This window comes from Artemia franciscana, chromosome 21 (assembly GCF_032884065.1).
Source record: "Artemia franciscana chromosome 21, ASM3288406v1, whole genome shotgun sequence".
Taxonomy (NCBI): Eukaryota; Metazoa; Arthropoda; class Branchiopoda; order Anostraca; family Artemiidae; genus Artemia; species Artemia franciscana.
The window spans coordinates 33,167,076-33,183,988 of NC_088883.1; the positions used below are offsets into that span (position 1 = coordinate 33,167,076).

Consider the following 16,913-nt stretch of genomic DNA (forward strand, 5'->3'; position numbering starts at 1 on the left):
TTTTAGAGTTTCGGTTACTATTGAGCCGGGTCTTTGAGCCTTACTTATAGTTCTTTACCACGAACTGTTTGTTCTTTTTTTTTTATCAAATTATTCACTTTGTTATCCGTTTTTTAGAGTTTTGCTTACTATTGGGCCGAGTTACTATTTAATTTCTATTGGGACCGAGTTACTACTTATAAGTTACTACCGAAATACTAACTGTTTATACGAGTCTCAACTGAATGAAAGAATGACTGACCAAAACTACGGCAAAATTATTGTGTGTTCCCAAAGCATTGCGAGGCGTTAAGGGTCAAACAGATCAAATTTGTTCATTTTCATATTATCACCCTTAGGTTCACTTTTGAAAGCCCAGCCAAAATGAGAAACCAGATATGTATTTATTTGATCGAAAAAACAAACAATATTCTTAAAGTCGATTATGTTCTAAAGTTAGAAATTTGAAGCTCTTTTGTGTGGTAATGGAGAAAATTAGGTAATATTTTAGAGGAAAGGGTAATGAACATTGAGGAAAAGCCTGACCCCTTTACCCTGCCTATAACTAAGACAAAAATTGTTAATATCCTACATAATCACCAAAAGCAATTTTGAAATTCACTATTTTTGTAAAGGAGGGGGAGGACTTGCTTAATTTAGATAGACTTGACAAGAAAAAAAAATTAAGTCACAATAATTACAAAACATAAAAATTATAAATACAACAGATTACTGACTTTTTAAATATCAATCATTAAGAAATTCGATGAAGGCAATTAAATTTACCACAATACCAATTTTTCAGTTAAATTTAATATAATAACTTAAACACACAACCTCTGGAAGGAGGGCTTCAGCCCCCTAAGCCTCCTTGTTTCTTTGAATAATTAAAAAAAATCTTAAACCAAGTATATTATATGATCACATTTTTATGGCACTTGGTATCTACCAATGACATATAGCGACCGCAAATTCTGTCGGTCTGTCTGTCCCGGTTTTGCTACTTTATGTACTTCCAGGTAAGCTAGGACGATGAAATTTGTCAGGCGTATCAGGAACCAGACCATATTTAATTAGAAATTGCTGTTTCCCCGATTCGACCATCTGGGGAGGAATGGGGGGGGGGCGGTTAAATCAGAGAAATTAGAAAAAATGAGGTATTTTTAACTTACGAACAGAGGATATGATCTTAATGAAATTTGATGTTTGGAAGGATACAGTGTCTCAGAGCTCTTATTCTAAATCCCGACCAGATCCTGTGACATTGCAGGGAGTTGGGAGGGGGGAAACCGAAAATCTTGGAAAACGCTTAGAGTGGAGGGATCGGGATGAAACTTGGTGGGAAAAATCATCACAAGTCCTAGATATGTGATTGACATAACCGGAACAGATCCGCTCTCTTTGGGGGAGTTGGGGGGGGGAAGTTTAACTCTAAAAAATGAGGTATTTTTAACTTACGAAGGAGTGATCGGATCTTAATGAAATTTGATATTTAGAAGGATCTCGTAACTAAAATCTCTTTTTTTTAAGTCTCAACTGGATCCAGTGTCATTAGGGGGGGGGGTGTGATCAAGAATCTTGGAAAACGCTTAAAGTGGAGATATCAGGATGAAACTTGGTGGGAAGAATAAGCACAAGTCCAGGATATATGACGGAAATAACCGGACCGGATCCGCTCTCTTTGGTGGTGTTGAGGGGAGGGAGTAATTCGAAAATAATGAGGTATTTGTAGCTTACGAACGGGTGATCAGATCTTAATGAAATTTGATCTTTAGAAGGATCTTGTGCTTTAGAACTCTCATTTTGAATCCCGACCAGATCTGGTGATATTGAGGGGAGTTGAAAGGGGAGCCGGAAATCTTGGAAAACGCTTAGAGTGGAGAGATCGGGATAAAACTTGATGGGAAGAATAAACACAAGTTATAGATATGTGATTGACATAATTGGAAATGATCCGTTCTCTTTAGGGGAGCTGGAGGTTGGTAAACTGGAAAAATTAGAAAAATTGAGATATTTTAACTTAAGAACAAGTGACCGGCTCTTAATGAAATTTGACATTTAGAAGAAAATCATGTATCAGAGCTCTTATTTCAAATCCCGACCAGATCTGTTGACATTGGAGGGAGTTGGATGTAGAAACCGGAAATCTTGGAAAACGCCTATAAATGTCGTAGATACGTGATTGACGTAACCGGACTGGATCCGCTCTCTTTGGGGGAGTTAGGGGGTGGGATTAAGGGCTTTGGCGAGTTTGGTGCTTCTGGACGGGCTAGGACGATGAAAATTGGTAGGAGTGTCAGGAAGCTGCACAAATTGAACTGATAAAGTCGTTATCCCCGATTCGACCCTCTGGGGGCCTGAAGGGGTATTTACGAGTGGGTGATCGGATCTTACTAAATTTGGATATCTAGAAGGCCTCGTCGCCCAGAGCACTTATTTTAAATCCTGACCGGCATTAAGCTTCTGATTTTCCTTTTAAAGTAATCTATTGATTCTTAGAATTTTGCCAGAGCTCATACCATATGAGCTCTTGGCACTTCCGACCCTGTCACAAGCGCCATATGAGCTCTAAACTCTTGTTTTCTCGAGGCACTAATCTGCGAAAGTTTGACTTTTACCCTGATAGCCCTCCTTGTGTTTAAAGTAGCCATTGTTTAGCTACTTTCAAAGACGATTAAAATAAAAGAAGTTAAATAAAACAAAAACAATTTCGTTTTCTTAAGACGAAAGTAAAGAGCGACATTATACTTTGAAATGAATTGAAATTATTCCGCATATAAGCGAACTTCCCCATCCTTAAATTTCTCACTCTTTGCGTTGAAGTTTGACTTTTGGCACCCGACAACTGCTCAAAAGGACTAGGATAAAAGTGTTTTTCGCAACTCTTCAAGAATGGAAGAGATTTTTACTATTAAGAAAGGAAAAGCTTATATCCTTTAAAAAACAAAATTTTTAGTTCAAATGTTTTTTTTTTAAAGTTAATCGGTAAATTAATAACTTGTCGACTACATCTGTTTCACTCGTAAATGTTCAAGACACATTACAGTGTAAAATTTAAGAATAATAATTTTATAAGAATTTAATAATAATAGAATAAGAATAAATTTAAGAATAATAAAACATGGGTATAAGAGGGGGAAACCCAACTTATATACGAAATAATTTATGTTTATTTAAAGTTTTAATGTATTCACTTGACATTTTATTTCTTTATTGACATAGAGTAAACAGAATAGTTTAATGAATCATGCGCTGACCTGTAACGGTTTCTTTCATAGGCTGGTACATTAGCTTCACGTTTACGGCTTCGACTGTAAATCTCTTCATCTCTAATAACTGGGGTTCTGGACCTGAAATATCAGACTAATAAGGAAATTCAAAACGGTAACAATATAGGAAAGAAACTATCAAATCTCTTTTGGGGTCATTGGTCCTATTTATGAGTTAAATGCCATTTCTTATAGCTATATTTATTCCTATTTTGAGACTCATATTTCCCCTAAATATCCTGCAATTATCCTTTTTCGTATTTTTTTGGGATCTTAGCTATAGCAACTCTACAGTACAAATTTTAGAATCTTGGTAAATCACAGGTAGTCCACGAGGTACCACGGCCGCATAGTACTTACATTGATGACGGAGTTGGCCTGGATTACCTACACTAGCAACATCACTGTTTGCACAGGTGGCGCTAGAGTAGAAATAATTCTCATTTTGCATTGTATTAAAATTAGTTGTAAAAACAATTTCCGTACTTTTAAAGCTTTAATGTCGTTTTTAAGTTTCACATGACGTTTCTTTTATAGACAAAGAGCGAATAAAATAGTTTGAATGAAAAGTACGCTGACCTGTAACAGTTTCTTTCATAGGGCGCTACATTAGCTTCACGTCCATGGCTTAGACTGTAGTTCTCTTCGTATCTCATAATTGGGGTTCTGGACCTGAAATGTTACACGAATAAGTAAATCTAAAACGGTAATAATATAGAAAAGAAACTTTTAGAATTCTTATTTTGCAGTGTCTTAAAATTACTTCTTGAAGCTATCGGGAAAGATTAAAAAGTAGGTTGGTAGAAGATTTTATTCTACATGCCCGACGAAATAATGCTTTAAAGGATGCTACAATCAAACGTGCTTATCGTATTATTGCATCCAAGTTAAATACAATAGCAATAGAAGGTCAAAATTTTATTTTTTGGGAGGAACGATATGGCATGGACAATACTAAGATAGATAAGATAATATTTATTTTCAAAAGACTATCACAAGTTTTATAGAGCCGAATTCGCTTTATATGTCAGTAAAAGCTAAGAAAAAAAAATTCAAAACAGTACATTAAGTCAAACACTTAAAATTAAAAGGAATTAAAAAAGCAAAATCATCAAAGATAAAGGGCAAATCAGTAAACTTAATACTTAAATTACAAAAACAATGCAGTAAATCAAAAAAAAAAATAAAAACGGCCATAGAAGAAAAGGGGAATTTGGCAAGTACATAATCACGAATTGTTATTAAGGTGTTCCAGAATAAAGGTATAAAACTTTTACAAAACCTTTCTGTAACAGCATGGATCGGAGAGCAAGTTGGGATTGCTAAGGAGGCTGACCGGGGGAGTCGGAGTCTAATGGGATTGTGAAAATCAGGGAGTAAGTCCTCAGTACGAGGATTGGAAATGACTGATTTAGCGAAAAGCAGGCAAATTTTTTCCCTCCTTTCTTTTAAGGTGGTAATGCGCGCAGCTTTAAGCAGGAAGGAGTATGGAATTTTACCTTCTTTGTAAATGATCCTGAGCGAACGCTTTTGGACCAACTCGATTTTGTCACTAAGTTCATTTGAAAGTTGCGAATGCCAGACCGGACATGCATATTCCAATAACGGCCTGATAAAGGATAAGCAAACACGGAGGGAAAGTATCTTAGGACAATTAAATTTGTTTAACAGCTTAAAAATGGATAGTGAAACATTTGCTTGTTTAACAATGTTGGAAACATGTGTGTCCCACTTAAGATCATTAGAAATTGTGACAGCAAGAAGCTTAACATGTTTCACTAGCATTTCGCTTGGGATCGGGTCGCAAAAAGCAGGAGTAGATTTCAAGAGGTTGATCGTCATTATCTGTGATTTACTGGGATTTACTGTCATATTTAGATTCTTAGATTCATCCGAACATTGGGTTAGGATTTCAACGGGGTCACTTTTAATATTCCTGTGACATACTTCAAGGATCGACAAGTCATCCACATATTTCCATCTTTGGCGGAATTCCTTGCCAATTTCGTTAATCATGACAAGAAATAATAGTAGTCCCGATAAGGTTCCTTGAGGTATTCCACAGTACCTAGGAAGGGGGTTAGAGAAGGTATTTTTGTATTTTACAACTTGTGATCTGTCTGAAAGGAACGATATAGCAATATTTACTAAAAGTGGGTCAATTTCAAAGTTATCATGTAGTAAACGAATCAGGATAGTGTGGTCAACTAAGTCAAACGCTTTTTGGAAATCGACTAAAACCAGGTTTAGCCAAACATTTGGTTTCTCTAGTTCACTTAGGATCGTGTGAATCAAGTGTACAAGGTAATGGGTGGTGGAGGATTTTCTTAAATGACCAAACTGTCGGATGTCAATGCGTGGTATAATTTTAATTTTAAGCCAGTCACAAAGGAACCCTTCGTAAAGCTTAGAAAAAAGTGGAGTGAGTGTAATAGGACGCATGTTGGTTATAGTCAGACTGGAAGATTTCTTTGGGATGGGTGTTATAAAACCTAGTTTCCAGCAACTTGGGAATTTACCAGATTTTGTAATTTGGTTAAAAATATCAGATAAAGGTCGGGCAATTGTGTCTGAAAAGGCTTTAATTAAGTCAATTGGGATGTCTAATGGGCAAGTACTTGATTTTTTGAGCTTTCGGATTTTATTTATAATATCAGAGGGAGAAATTTGGGGGAAAGAGGTGGAGGGAGGAATAGTTTGACCTGAGCCAGTGAAAGGGGGAGACTTTGTACTATGGACGCAAGATGCAGGTTCAAATCGTTGGCTATCTTGTAAGGGGGCTCAGGGAGATGAAAATTAACTTCAACAGGGTTTTTTCCGCAAATCTCTTTAATTTTCCTGTACCATTGTTTGGGTTTGTTAGAATACAAATCCTTAACCTTACTATTGTAATACTCAGAAGCTGCTTTTCTTAATTTTCTCTTCAGGAACTTTCTTAGATCATTAGCCTGTGTGATATGTCCTTGCTTGAACAAATTGACTTTTTTCCTTATTAGTTTTTTAAAAGTCACAGAAATGTAAGGTTTATCGGTAGAGCATATTTTAATTTTTGTCACCGGAAAATGGGCTTCATAATTACTCCTCAATAAATTTTAGAGGGACAAAGCCTTGAAGTCGACATCATTTGTTTGGTAAACAGGGGACCAATTTTCACTAGTGATCCAAGAGCCAAAATTGTAGAGTCAAGGAATGTTTAACTGTAGCTAGTGGAGATAGGAGTACGCTCAAGTGGTAAGTACCTCCGAGAGGGAAAAGAATGGTGACAGGTCTGTAGAAATTAGACATCTTGGTGCATATTAAATCAAGAGTAAAATTGCCTTTGGTAGTAGGGACTTTTACAATTTGTTTTAGACTAAAAATATTACATGTAGACTCAGGTTTTAATTCATTTGCATCACCTAAGAGGAAAATTCCAGCATTTGGGTATTTAGATAGTACATAGTCACCACTGCCATGCAATTTTTCAATAAAATTAATTTTTTCAGCCGCTCTCTGCCCAGGAGAGTAGTAAAAACAACACAGGACAATCAAATTGAAAGGACGTGGTAAGACCTTAGGTCGAACACAAACCCACAAAATTTAATCAGAGGGAGTAAGACAAGGAACTAATATTTCTGAAGGATAAAAATCATTACGGACAAAGAAGAGAATTCCACCCCCTTTCTTACCCAGAGGGGGGGTTTCGGGTCTGAGTTTAATAAACTAGGTGAAATTATTCATTTTTAACATGTGTGTATTTTGAGCATGTACTTCAGTAATAGCGATTATGTCTGATCTATATATTTTTAGAAAAGGAGTCTAATTCATTAAGTTTTTCAAAATTAAGACTTTCAGCGTTGCTTAACAAAAGTGTGGGAAATTTAAAGCGACCTGCAAAGGTACCATTTTTACACTTAACTTTATTTAAATTACAAATGGGTACAGGGGGTGTGGTGGGATTCTTAGCGGGGGCCAGATTAATGTAGTCAGAACAAGGGACCGAGGGAGCACATTTGACTTTTATGGGATGACTATTAGAGTCAACATCGCTGGATGAATTATTAGAGTAAGAGAAGGATTTGTCTTGGGGATTTGGGGGTTAGGGGACGGGCAATGATGTGGATGAAGCACGAGAAGAACAATTAGGATTCATTACAAGACAATTATTGAATGCAAAAAGTCTCAGACCTGAGTGACGTTGACAGGGTAGGCACGAGGGATAAAACGAATGGGCTGGGGATGGGGTTTCATAAGGTGCTGGGAAAGGGGGGCTGGTTGGGAAATATGGAAGATGACCAACCAATGGAGTTTCTAAATTCTAGTGAGTCAGCTGCCAATGAAAAACGTCTATATATAGGCTTCTTCAAGGAAAACAGATTTTAAATCGTGAACACAATTTTACAGACTAGCATGATCCTAATTATGTCGGAAAAAACTTTTGCATAGATGAACCAGACAACGCAGGTAAAACTTTGATACATAGAGTGTGGACAACTTGTAAGACTGGAAATTCGGGCTATTGTCGACAAAAAACTACCAACGCCATCTAGCTTTTGTGATAATTTATATTTCTTCAGAAAAATAATTAGAATTATCTAATTAGTGTAATTGGTAAAATTAAGGTAGCAATAATATCCGAACTTCCGTCCTGACAGAAGAATTATAATGACAAATATTGGCAACATAATTTTTTTTATTGCGGCAAAACCAAGCTCGGGCTCCTGGTACTTCGCTTCTCTCGGGCCCCGGTACCTGGCACGCGTAAGGCTTGTATATATTCCATTGATTTACTCTTTATTTTGATCCGATTTGATTCGAAAAGAATTAATTTTGGGTTACTATTGGAGGATGTTCGCCCTTTACTAGGTTGCAGCAACCATAATTCTCGTATTAAAAGTTGTTTTATTTTTCATTGTCTTAAACAGTTTTGCCCTTTATTAAAAGATTTTCATTTCAGTTAAAAAATGTACACTCTCTTAAAATTATATGGGCACTGGTTCAAAACAATCATCCCTGAGATAAAATAACAGACACAAGAGGGCTTCAGAGTAAAAAAAAAACTGTTTTATTATTTGTAAATTTTGGGACTGCAATTCTCTTATATAGGGTTTTGCACTGTTTCCATGTGAAAGATGCACTTATTCCTCTCAATCTCACATATTTTCAAAGAGTGTTGGGCTCTTTGTACAAATTTCTGTGAATTTTATTTGCATTAATTTTTACGATGATGATTAATCGGAATAACACTGAACATTCCTGAATCAGCTCCAAAATGAAATACTTTTCTCGCTGAAGAAAACCTTGATAATTTCGGCTGACGTTCAGTCCCGACTGTTGCAAGGGTAATGCCAGCAATTCATTACCGCAAAGTGACTTGAACTCACATCCTTCGAGTTCGAAAGAGAACATCAAAGCCACTGCGCTGCGGTAACTTTTTCTCGCTAGATAAATCTTTTCAATACGATTTTTGAAACTTTCGGCTTTTATGGTCCATGATCCGTTCTTTACTAGCTGAATTCAATCTCAAATCCTATAGTCTTTTATTTCCCCATCATATAAATTCAATTCAAAGTCTTATCATCAAAGTCTATACTAACATTCACAAATATTTTCTTATTATGTGCCACCATCTCATTCAGAACCTCTCCGTCTGTCTTCGGGAATCTGCTCAAAAGTTTCTTCTTCAGGCGGGTCCAAGAATGCTTCTAATACCACGGGATTTTTAAAAGTCGCAGGCCTCCAGGTTGATTAGGAAAAACGTCTTCAAGAAAGAAATAAACATATCCAGCAGCGATACCAATCATATCTCCCAATACACTCTTTCCATGTAATAAAGACAAACCAGCAAGAGCCCAAGGGAAACAGGGAGCCGACAATGCGAAAAGTCCAAAAAAATGCATCCTTACGTGTGGATTACGTCTTGACCAAACATAAACGACCATCATCGTTAAGGCAGGACTTAAAAGTACAAAAGAAATGGAGTAACCAACTCCAATTCAAGAGCTAAAGCTGTTATCGCACAAGCTGTTGCATAGGTTCTAGTAACAGGAGGAATTAACAAGTGTTCATGCCTTAATTGCTGAGCCATTTTATCTATAATAGTTTAAGATGGTATAACGTTCTATGAAGCAAAATACGCTCTTTAAGAGTTGAAGAAACTTTTGTCGTCTTTAATTTTTTTTTTACTTTAATCTAAACCAAAATAATAGTTACAACTCCTGAACTATTGTTCGGGAATTCAAGAACATTTAAAGCGGTAATAATCTTACAGCGGTAGTTGCAACCCAGTGAAGGATGAACACGACCCATAGTAACCAAAATAATTGCATGAAACCCTTCGAAATGGCATCAGATCAAAAAAGTACACCCTAGGAATTGTCTTGGCAGAACACCTTAAACAGGAATCCAACATTCCCTCGGCTTGAAAAACATAGATTTTTTTTTGCATTGGGAAGGTATAACGTACGGTATAAGATGGTATAACGTTCTATGAAGCAAAATACGCTCTTTAAGAGTTGAAGAAACTTTTGTCGTCTTTAATTTTTTTTTTACTTTAATCTAAACCAAAATAATAGTTACAATTCCTGAACTATTGTTCAGGAATAAAAGAACATTTAAAGCGGTAATAATCTTACAGCGGTAGTTGCAATCTAGTGAAGGACGAACACGACCCATAGTAACCAGAATAATTGCCTGAAACCCTTCGAAATGGCATCCGATCAAAAAAGTACACCCTAGGAATTGTCTTGGCAGAATACCTTAAACAGGAATCCTACATTCCCTCGGCTTGAAAAACATAGATTTTTTTTTTTGCATTGGGAACATTTTTTTTTGGACTAAGGGCGTCTTCAGTAACGGCTCGTTCTTCACCAGTTCCTGCTAAGAAAAAGCCAAAGACTTCTCCCTGTGTGTAAGATTCGGTCTTAACAATGACCAGAGCTAGGCTTAACACGCTCATAGTAAACCGGAAGCTATTGAAGTAAACTAAGTTTTATAGCAAAGAAATGAACCCCCAGGAGAAACAGGCAGCAAAGTCACTCAAATATGACATCATACCCAACATAAGATCACCTTGTTAACGAAGGTGCAGTTATTTTTCGTTTTTTTTTTTTTTTGTTTTTTTTTACAATCACGAAGACTACAGTCATGAAAATGTGCCATTTTTGGAGGGTTTAAGGCTATTTTTCGGAATCCTCATAAATTTTTTTTCTCAACAACATTTTATCATTAAGGCTAATTGAGATATTTAGTTCAATAATAGCAGTAGTAGTTGGCCAGCAGCAGTAGTTGCGAAAGTAACAGCGGTGGTAACAGTAGCGGAAGTATTAATAGTTGTAGTAGAAATAATAGCATAAGAGGCAACGCTATACCGTAAAGGGGGGCTCTGATTCGATTGGAAATTCTATTGCCCTTTTAAGAGTCAAAAGTGATCGGACGGTAACTTGTCCCCCATCCTAATTTTCCACAAATGTACCCTATTAAAGTTTTGAGATAGCCATTATGTTCAAAATGGTCTAAAGATCTTATGACAAAACTCCGGGTCCAACACCCCTCCCCAGAGCCCAGGGGCAAATTTTGCAAGCTATGCCCCGGAGGCGTATAAGGTTATTATGGAAGAGGTGGTCATACAAACTTTGGAGGGCATTCATACGATTGGAAATCGAAAGCTCTAGTTACCTTTTTGAGAGTCAAAAGTGATTGGAGGGCAATTTGCCCCCCCCGGTCAATTTTTTTTTAAATAGATTTCATCAAAATTTTAAGATATCCATATGTTCAAAATAGACCAAAGATCAGATAACAAAAACTCTAGGGTCCATTAAGCCCCCCAGAGCCCAGGGGAAAGTGTTTTAAGCTATACTCCAGGGGTATGTAAATTTTTTCAAAGAGGGGGGGGGGGTCGAATAAACTCAGAAGGAGCCTCATTTGATTGGAAATTGGAAATTACAGTTCTCTTTTTAAGAGTCAAAAGTGATGAGAGGGCGACTAGCTTATCTTTCCTCACATCTTATTTTCACTAAATAAATCCGATCGATTTTGAAATTGCCTTTTTGTTTCGAATAGTCAAAGATCATCTAATAATGCCTCCAAGGTTGGGCAGTCCTCCGGAGCCTAGAGGCAAGGGTTGTAAGTTGTGCCCTAGGGGAACATAAAGATTTATGGAAGGGTTAGTCGTATTGAATATTGAGGAGACTCACTTGATTGGAAAGTGAAAGTTCTAATTCCCTTTTAAGAGTTGAAAGTGATCAGAGGGTAACTAGCCCTCCCCAAACGACCTCTTCCCCAAAATGGATACGATCGAAAATTTGAGACAGCCATTTTGCTCAAAATAGTGTATATATCATATAACAATGCCTCTGGAATTGACACAATCCCAAAAAGAGCAGAGAAAGGGTTGTTATGTCCTGAGGGCATATAAGATGTTTATAGAAGGGGTGGACGTACAAAGTTTGACCAACTAGCTTCCCCTCTCCATGACCTCTCTTTTTCACGTTCATCCGATCGAAATTTCAAGATAGGTGTTTTTTTTGAGAAGGTATAAAAATCATGTAACAATTCTTGTGAATTTGTAATCGAACTATGAGAAAAAGTGACCTCAAACTTTAGATTTTTTTGCGGTGAAAATGGGGAAGAAAAGGAAAGAAACTTTAGTGTAAGAAACGGGCAATAGTATCAGCACTAAAAGTATCAAATTAGCGGAAACACACTCCCCCACCTGTGAAAGTATTTTGGAAAAAAACAGAATAATAAGAGAGCCAGGTTAGGTTTGTCTGCATCCCTGAAGCCGTTGCGCGTTCCGCTAGAAGTAGCAGTCAAGAGCCCCTCTCCGATATATCTACGACGCATCACGACAAACCAGCTACACCTATTCCTGAGAGATACCCAGCTTCCACTTTTAATGGAAGGACCTCCAGTGCACATTACTTGCGAAAGTGCAATTGCTGCTGCTCACGACTGAAATAAGATGGCCGAACAATTGGTGTTCAGCCACATTCTGAACTTTTTGAGTAGATCACAAAAAGAAAGGGTGAAACTTGATCTCATTATCAAGAATGGTATTAATTATTTCGAACAAAATGCAGTTTTACAAGTAAGAAGACCCTTCATAGTGAGCTGGATATCCGAACCCGGATGGTTTCGTATGCTAAGGATGAAGACGATATTACTGATTTATCCAAGTTGCTAGTCACAGTAGCAAAGCAAAATGTTGCGATCTCGAAGTTTTTAATTTTCAGTCCGTGTTAAGTACCTGCCATTAGTGAGTCTGTTCATGCCACAGTAGTTTCGAAAGTAACTGAACTTTCGAGAAAATTAGATGGATCTATCGCGTTGAACCATCGCTCAACATTTCCCTCAAGGAGCCTGCTTTTGTCGCGGCTACCAGATGATTAGACGCGAGTACCAGATGATTTAGACGAACTGTCGCAGGAACCGCTAATCCCCAAGTGCACTAAAACAGTACAGCGTGGCAAATCCCGAACATTTAAAGTGTACTTTTGGTTTCGTACTGATCTTGAAACGTTTCTGAAAGTATCTATGAAAGATGGATATGAACGCCTTCCGGTTGAAGAGTTTTTGTTCCTACCACGTCGCTGCTTCAATTGTCATGCGATCGATCACCTCGCCGTAAATTATAAGAACAGTCCATTATGTTCTAAATGTGGCTCCATCGATCACAAATCAACGCCTGATACTCCAGCCAAAAAATTGCCTTTTGTGTTTGTTGCAAGACCAATTGTCACACGTGTTACAGTGTAAAGTGCCCCAAAAACTGTAAAACTTAAACCCATGGACTCGTTTCTACTATTATGAAATATAAACGGGTCATTTACCAATAAACTTTCTGTGTTGCAAAGCCTCGGCTTCAGTTATAACGTGATTTTCCTCCAGGAAAATTTTGTAGCTAAACATGGTGTCAACATACTTAGACTTGATGGCATGTCTAAGTATGAATAACAGAAGAAAGCTGAATAACAGAGGCGGACCCTCTGGTGGACTTGTTACTTTCGTTAGATCGATTCTCCATTCTAGCTTGTTCGAACTAAATCATCATTACTTAGCCGCGAGAGCGGACTCCTGTGTTTATATTAATGTGTATCTACCCACTGATTGCTCTAATGATCAGTAACATCAATTATTTGCTTTATAGAACGGAAAGTTAGGTTCTTGTGTAGAAAAAATTTGGCGTCTAGGTTTACCTTGTGCTATAAGCGTCTCCGCGTACTATTATAGTTGAGGGTTTATTTAGTGATTTTTAAGTGTATTAGATAAATGTCCGACTTAACATATATTCACACGTCTTCACGAAGTTCTAATTTGGACCACGTTGCTGTATCATCAAATCTAACCACTTGTCTATAACTTGCTCTATCGGTGTGCCATCTTCGGTTTCTCAAAGTATTCTACTAGCACATGATTCCTCAGCATGGCGTTATCGTCTTGATTCGTCAAAGATTTACAATATTCAATTTGCCGAGTCGGTCATGCCCTTCGCTTTGCTGAAAAACAAGCTGTCCCCAAGCTTGTTTTGGGACCATCCATTGTTCCTGGATGGTCCCAAAATCCAGATCTTTTTACTTCATGTGTAAAAGCATAGTTTAGGTTTCCTGCATGGAAAGAGTGCGGGCGAACTACACAGAAACATGTGAATGATATATGGATCTCTACAAAGCGGAAGTTTTCCAAGATTCTTGCTCTGCATCGTAGAGATCTTATTGATAGCTATTCTGCACGTGCAAAACAAGATCAAAATATGGTATTTAAAATTGTCTCCTCCTCAACAACCCCTTCTTTGTCACCGTCCTTAGCTGAAGTTCCAGAAGCTGAATGGTATGCAAATTACGAATATGATTTTTCTACCCCTGGTTCCATCATGGAGCAATCGTACGAAGTAGCTCTAGATCTGTTTCTGGATGCTGAACCCGATGAAGATTTTGTGGTCAGTACCCGTTCTGTCAAAGATGCCATTCAAAAATTAATATGGAAACATTCATCTTGTATAAACCAAGTTAGTTCGATAAAGGAGATAAAGATAAAGGCATGCACTCGATTCGGCGTAAACAACTTATCCCAGTTAAGAAAGGGCCTGTCAGGGAGCTGTCGCCTTTCCCGACCTTTTTGATAACTATGTGCAGGAAGCACAAGATCTGTGCCCACCTTCATTGATTTTGTCCTCTGTAAACCTTCCTTGATATGCTACGCTGATAACATCCTAGACCTTAGTCGAACTCTTCAACATATCACCGAAATATTTGGAATCCTTGAAGTGAAAAATCAAAAAGATGGACTTGAATTCAACTCCTACAAACCTGTTATTGTTCTGTTCAACTGGAAAACAAATGCTTTTACCCCTGCTATCACGCTTGGATCTAGCTCTGTACAGCCTATAGATCACCTTATGTATCTAGGTCTGCCCATTGCTTCTTCTGTCTGACGAAACCTAGAACTACTTCTTGAAGAGACCAAACGCAGAATCTCAGCAGCTTACACTTCCATTCTATCTTGTAAACTTCGATTCAACCAAATTCTTCTAGTAAGTTTATATAATGCCTTTGCCTTTCCCCATGTACTCTAAACCACACCCTTCTGGCACCGCATCCTTCTGGACACTCCTAACTAAAACTGACAAGAGTAAAATCCGATCCATGTTCTTTCGCTTTGCCAAGTATCTTCTTCATCTGCCTCCGTGGTATAGAAATTCAATCGCTATTGCGAAATTCAAGGTTACTAACCCAGAGGTTGCAGTTGCCAGAAGGATAGCGAAACATATTCAAAAATAGATTGAAATTTAATTGATCGGTCCCATATTATTAAGCAGTGATGAGTTGTGTTTTTCTTTTTCCTATGCTCCGTTTTGTTTTGTGTTTAATTGTGACGGGTTTCTCAACTCTTTTTATTGATAATAATAATATAATTTCTGTAAGATTATTTAAACGTTATTGTTCTACAGCATATATAGTATGTCACCGTTTGTGAAGTTTTTTTCCCACATATATTATGTAAGTTATACTCCTTCGCTTATAAGTCTTTTTTCATTCTGGTTTCTTCCGTATATTTGCTTGTCTCGTATTTTGCGAAAGGTTTAATTGTTGTCTTTATTGTTTTATTATTTTGTTTTCTTCCGTATATTTGCTTGTCTGATATTTTGCTAAAGGTTTAATTGTTGTCTTTATTGTTTTATTATTTTGTTTTCTTTTACTGCTCCGTCTTCTTGGTTTTGCATGACGGGGTTTCAAATTAATTTGGATTCTGTGTTTTGTTTTGCTTGCCGTCATTTTTCTACTAAGGCCTTAAGGACAAGAGAAACTGCAGGAAAAAGTGCTTTCATTGAGTCAAGATTTCGCCAGTGGAAAGACAGTTCTGATGTACAGAAGCAACACGATGGTTCTAAGAGACAAGGAATTGTCTGCCAGAATGGACGGAATTTAAAACAATAGCAACTGATACTTCCAGATCTATAGGAAACGCCTTAATTCAATCTAGCTTTCAGGAGGTTCAAGAAAATAGAGATTATACAAAGTACATTTTTAAAGCTAATTCCTCTCTTAACCGCCAGGGTCTTTCTTGAGGGGTCATGACGAACCAAAAACATCTGCAAACCACGGTAATTTGGTTGCACTGATGGAAGAAGTATCTAAAGACGATAAAAAGCTGAAGGCCAAGTGGCCAATCGACTGCTATTGCATGCACAAATCAGACGCCAAGAGCTTATCTACCTCGATTTGTGAAACTACAGAAAAGTTTGGTGTAGATTTTATGATGTGTATTGCCGAATGTTATGACGGCATATCTTCTGTTATGAATGGGGAATTTAACGGAGTTCAAGTTAAGTTTAAGAAGAAGGTGCCTTGTGCAGTTTATGTACACTGTCATGGCCACAGATTAAACTTGATTTTGACTGATTATCAAAGAGACATCATCAAACTTCCGGAATTTTTCTCTCTGGTGTAGACTAAATATTTCAATTATGCAACAACACTCAATATGAACTATTTGTGAAGTCTCAGCCTATTAGCGGTCAAAAAGTCTTGGAGCTTGAGAGAACCCTCCAGACTCCCTAGTTTTACACAGTCCACTCTGTTTCCAGACTGAGGGTCAGATTTGAATGTATTGCCGCTGTGAGAGACGCAGTCTCTGATAGTTCCAACGGCGAGGCAGCGTGTGAAGCAAAAGGAATGGTATACGAAATCACCTTTGCATCTTTTGTCTCAACCTTGCACATATTGGAAAAAGTGATAGTCATTGTAAATTCTTTACCAGAACAACTTTAATCCGAAAGTTTTCTGATTTATAAGGCACTTGCAGCGATTACTTGGACATACGAGACTCTCTAAAAGCTGAAAAAAGATAACAAATGGACCAACTTAAGCAAGAAAATACCCAAATTCTCAGCTTTGCGATATCCAGGAATCGAAATCTCCGTAATCTAAAACTAACGCTTACAGTAAGTAAAAGAAGTCGAGCCCTGTCCATTTGTCTCAGAGACTTACTTTCAAACTCTATAACCGGTAAACCCAATATCATTCAGCCCAGTTCAATCAAAATCTGGTAAACTTATTTACTTCTAGGTATAAGTCATACATTCTTGAAAATACAGTAATAATCCTGCACCTTGAAGAAAACACTCCCTATTATGTAACAAACACCTGCATCTTTTGTAACAAATACCTGTATCTTGAAGAAAACACT

At 37.4% G+C, this 16,913-nt stretch overlaps 1 protein-coding gene across 5 annotated transcripts in view; it reads right to left on the reverse strand.

Moving 5' to 3' along the window:
• Nucleotides 1–16,913, reverse strand: part of LOC136040949 (uncharacterized) — a 116,072-nt gene that overhangs the window by 12,405 nt on the left and 86,754 nt on the right. For all 5 annotated transcript variants that reach the window (XM_065725398.1, XM_065725400.1, XM_065725399.1 and 2 more), the window contains 2 exons: nucleotides 3,828–3,920; nucleotides 3,237–3,329 (listed from right to left, as the gene is read on the reverse strand). In XM_065725398.1, coding sequence (XP_065581470.1) covers nucleotides 3,237–3,329; nucleotides 3,828–3,920 — 186 coding nt within the window. The remainder of the gene's footprint in view (nucleotides 1–3,236; nucleotides 3,330–3,827; nucleotides 3,921–16,913) is intronic.